Below are 4,563 nucleotides of genomic sequence, written 5' to 3' on the forward strand. Positions count from 1 at the left end.
GTGTTGTCTATAATGTAATTTTTTGGAGATTATGGTGACGGAATCCAGCGGAAAAAATTGAGGTTAATTCTTGATTTTTATTTAAAATGGTTTTTTAACTGCATAATTGGATTCAGCACCGTGAAAAACTTCTGAGACGCTTTGGTTGTGCAAAAACTAACTATCAAACTTAGATTCCAATAAATTACTACCTGATTTTGACCAGAAAAACCCACCCGAAAAACTTCCAAAAAATCACATTATAGAAAGCTCTCTTTATTACCCCTCTACATAAACAACCGTACTGTTATAAATGTTTCACTGCCCAAATTATAGACTACTGTAAAATTCTTTACGTCTTTGGGAAACCGAGTTCCGTACGATGAAGATTGAGCCAACAGTCAACCACACGTGGAGTTGGTCACGTGGATAGATTGAAAAAGTCCAACAAGAACGTCCAAATTGATCAATCTGGTAGCATGGTAGATTTACTTTAAATTCTTGGACCACGAATTAGTCAAAAACCTACGTGTCATCCTTACTTGCCGTATTCTTTATATCAGCCTTGGCAACCGAGTCAAATTAACCTTCTAATGTCCTCTCTAATCAACCCTTCGATTCTTTCTGTATATATATAGATACAGCTCTTCATCTGTGTGTAAAATATATGCAAAGCATACGAGGAATATAGAAAAGCTCTCGATCTCTGTGTAAAAATATATTCCAGCATACGAGGAACAGGATACATAGAATATAGAAGAGAGCAAGATGGGTAACATGCTACTGCGAGGAGTTGTTCACCCTCACGGTCGTCGGATAAAGATCATGAAAGCCGACGGATCGGTGATGAAACTGCGGAGTCCTGTTTGTGTGAAGGAAATACTCATCGATTATCCAGACCATGAGATATTTGAGGCACCCTCTGGTCCTCCACTTCGGATCCGCAATTTCACTCGCCCTCTTCCTGAGAGGACGGAACTTGTACGTGGTCATCTCTATTATCTCATTCCTCTCCCACACCCACAAGATGAACTCATCGATTACAACAACAATATCAATGGAGGGCACTTTGCAAGAGATTCTTCTTATGATAGCATTCGGAGCGGTAGTTCCAGTTTGCGGCCAAAGTGTTGTGCAGACAGCGGCAGAGATTCAATAAAAGAACAAGGAGGAGGAGATGATGATGTGGTTAATAAGATTAATAGAGGCGGCGTCAGGATCGTTTCTTCTTCCAAATCCGCCGACGGATCGACGGTGCGTGTGAAGGTTCGAGTTAGAAAAGAAGAGCTCGCTTCTCTTCTTTCAGCCAATAATGTGAACATGGTGATGGAAAATGTATTGGTGCGTCCTTTAATCCAACATGTGACAAAGCAATCAACCTTGTCGCGATGGAAACCAAGGCTGGACACCATCGTCGAACCCCAAAGTCCGCTCGGAGATTTATATACCTCTTGGGAGGAACCAGCCCGGTGAGATAGCGTGCAGCATAACTCGTATATACTTACTGTGCATACTGCTGCTGGAATGGCTACAGGGTTTGGTTGTATTTATCTATCAGATTGACATTGTTCAGATGAAGTTCAGTGTTTGTAAGACCGTTTCCACACGGCACTCACCTAAAAGATCAAAACAGTGTCGGTTGTGACAGACAATTGGAAACCGTCTCTCTTTGAATGAAATTTTTGTTTCGAGTTTTGGAAGTATTTTACACATTTGTTTATATGTGTTTTACAAATTTGTTAAACTTTGTATTTTTTTTTTTTAATATATTATTACTATATTATTATCTAATTTCAAGGTTGGTAATATATTATTACTATATTATTATTTAATTTTAAGGTTTCAGTTAAGCTAGACAGCTAGACACCACATTCGCGTATGGGACTTTTTGTTTGTGACAAGGGACCCACAGCTTCACAGTGATTTGATTACTAAGTCTAAAAAGACATTCTACCCCTGATTTTGAATAGATAACCTCTTAAAAAAACACATACTCTTAACCATTATAACCATTAAGCCCAATTAAATTATATATATTAAACCCACTCACTATATATAATTTTGTGTTCTAATATTATTTTTAATTAAATTTAATGTTAAATTATTAAATTGAATATCTTAATTTAAAATAAAATTAATATTTAAGATATTTATTATAATATGATTTTATAATATTAATAAGTAAAATCATTTTTATTAAAATTTAAATTAAAAATTAAAAATTTCACTTTCTATTAATTTAAATACTTCAATAAAGTTCAGTTAATAAAACATTTATCCTATGGCATGAGATGGTCCCTTGTGCTAGAAATGAGATAGTCCCTTTGTTATAAATTATTGCAACTTAAGATCAGGGTCTACATTGACGGAACCCAGATTAATTGAGCTCTCGTTGCCAACACTGCAACATTCCCACGAGGTGTTAGGTATATTGGTATGGGCTAAGTAATCACGTTACTGTCATTGACTTCAGTAATGGACACTTTGCCAGTGACGAATATGAGTATGTAAGAATATTATATATATATATATATATATATATATATATATATATTTGTTTTATTATTCATCGTTAATATTTATTAATTTGTTTTAATTAAAATAATATTTAAAATTTAACTCTAAGTCTATATTTTTGATATTTAAAAAGTGTACAATAAATTCATTCTTATATTGTACAATAAATTAATTTTTTTTTATTAATGCAATTTGTATAACTCTCTCACACATATGTTGTCTACGATAGCTGGGGTTTTCCACCTTCCATAAGTGCCTCACGCACATGTTATATGCTATTCGTCGTAGTTGAGGTTGCCTCCATTGAGCTCATGTGTACTGGAACAGAGGTTTGATCAACACAGCATCAAACTTCCTTCTCGTTATGAAATGTCAAATTTCACTAACAAGGCGTTTACAGCAACCTGCATTGAAGGATGTAGTGCATTGCACTTCACTGGATGGGTTATATCAGTGCAATTGTTAGAAGGAATTGTTAGAAGGATAGAAGAGAGAGATTTTGCACAATACAAATCTCACACTATATTATTATTCATTACAACAATTACATATATAGGAAATTACACACTCACTTGGACACCTCTAGATAATGAATCCAACTCATTACATAAGAATCAACAGCTTCTAGATTGATGCCTAGGGACTCACAATGACAACTACACATGACATGAAAGCATTACTTCCAACACCCTCCTTTAATGCTTACATGAAAAACACATATTACAACAACAAAAATAATTTGTCTCACTGGGCTTCATCAACGCCCACATCCACTCGGGAATCTCACAAACTCCGCTCTTTCACCACCACATCTTCGAGCTGTTACTTGACCTCCATTTAAAACGTAACCACCTCTGACCATCATTGATGAACTTTGCAGGATCAACAATATTGACAACTCAGCTCGCCGGGGATTCCGCGATAAGAGCTGTCAAGTAATGAGCCATCATATGGACCAACCACCATCTTTAGGATATTTCGCTTTCGACTATTAGTGAGTTGATAGGATGGAGGTCTGGATGCTGAATGTGCTCAAGAGTTGATCAAACAACTTGACCTTACACAAGAATTGATATTTCAGACACTGAGACTTCCAATTTAAGAACCATCAATCCTTTAAAAAACACACAACACCAAAGCAATCTCACATTTTTTTTAATACTACACGTAACAATAATAAAATTGCAACTTTAGCTCACCCCACAACTTGAACATAATATCATAAAACTTGAAGTTGACAGAGAAATCTCTACGATTTCTAGAGCAACACAGACTTCCGCAGCCATAAGATATTCGTGAGATGCGATATTCACTTTACACATGTTTTCCACATGAAATGGCTGAAGAAATACTCTTATAGCCCATTGCAATAGAATTTATTTCCAACCAAAGTTGCCCGAGCACTTTCCTCTTCACGTAGCAGATCCGAGAGAACCCCCGAGGGACCCATCTCCAAGCCCGCAACAGATCCACTCAGAACAACAACACTCATATTTGTATAAAGTTTGATTGCACTTAGAAGATTATGCTCAATCGTGACACGATCCAACACAATTGACTTCTCTGATAGGAGTGATTTCTGATGGGGTTTGAGTTCTTCAGCGAATGCATGGATGGTTGAGGTTAATACTATGAAGTAATCGCTATTAGCAATCACTGGACTGATTCACCATTATGGAAGCACGGTGCAGGACTGATCGACTGGCAAAAGCAGTGGATCTCCTCCTTATAAAATAACCAGCCCCCATTTGGAGTCTTTCTGGGTCGGCCAACCCCATTCTTTCTCCTCTTCTTCAGCTGCTTTGGTGTATCAACATTTCCCTTCCTCTTCCTACAATTTTCATCTTCCAGGACCAAAATGCCACGCACATCGTCGATGTCGACCTCCTCTGCGTCCCCATCCTCGTATCTGATCTTGTAAAGCCCGTAACCTCTGAATTTCTTCTGCATGGTCTTCCCCCTTTCATTTTTCAACAAGCCCAATGCTTATGATCATTGTCGAAAACCCTGCAAATTATTTCCCTGATCCACGTAGTTCGATGCTTTGATTTTATGGCCAGTTACAGA

At 37.0% G+C, this 4,563-nt stretch overlaps 1 protein-coding gene across 1 annotated transcript; it reads left to right on the forward strand.

Moving 5' to 3' along the window:
- The first annotated feature begins 747 nt into the window (after positions 1-747).
- Positions 748-1,452, forward strand: LOC149163337 (uncharacterized). Its single transcript, XM_089429090.1, has one exon. It carries the CDS (start codon positions 748-750, stop codon positions 1,450-1,452), a length of 705 nt encoding a protein of 234 aa, XP_089285216.1.
- The last annotated feature ends 3,111 nt before the right edge of the window (positions 1,453-4,563 follow it).

The sequence above is a fragment of the Pinus tabuliformis genome, chromosome 5_1, assembly GCF_031772625.1.
Source record: "Pinus tabuliformis cultivar Carrire ecotype Pingquan chromosome 5_1, CPIR1, whole genome shotgun sequence".
NCBI lineage: Eukaryota > Viridiplantae > Streptophyta > Pinopsida > Pinales > Pinaceae > Pinus > Pinus tabuliformis.

Bases quoted from the DNA above. Each gene is read 5' to 3' on its own strand.
- LOC149163337 (XM_089429090.1), top strand. From the start codon at position 748: ATGGGTAACATGCTACTGCGAGGAGTTGTTCACCCTCACGGTCGTCGG.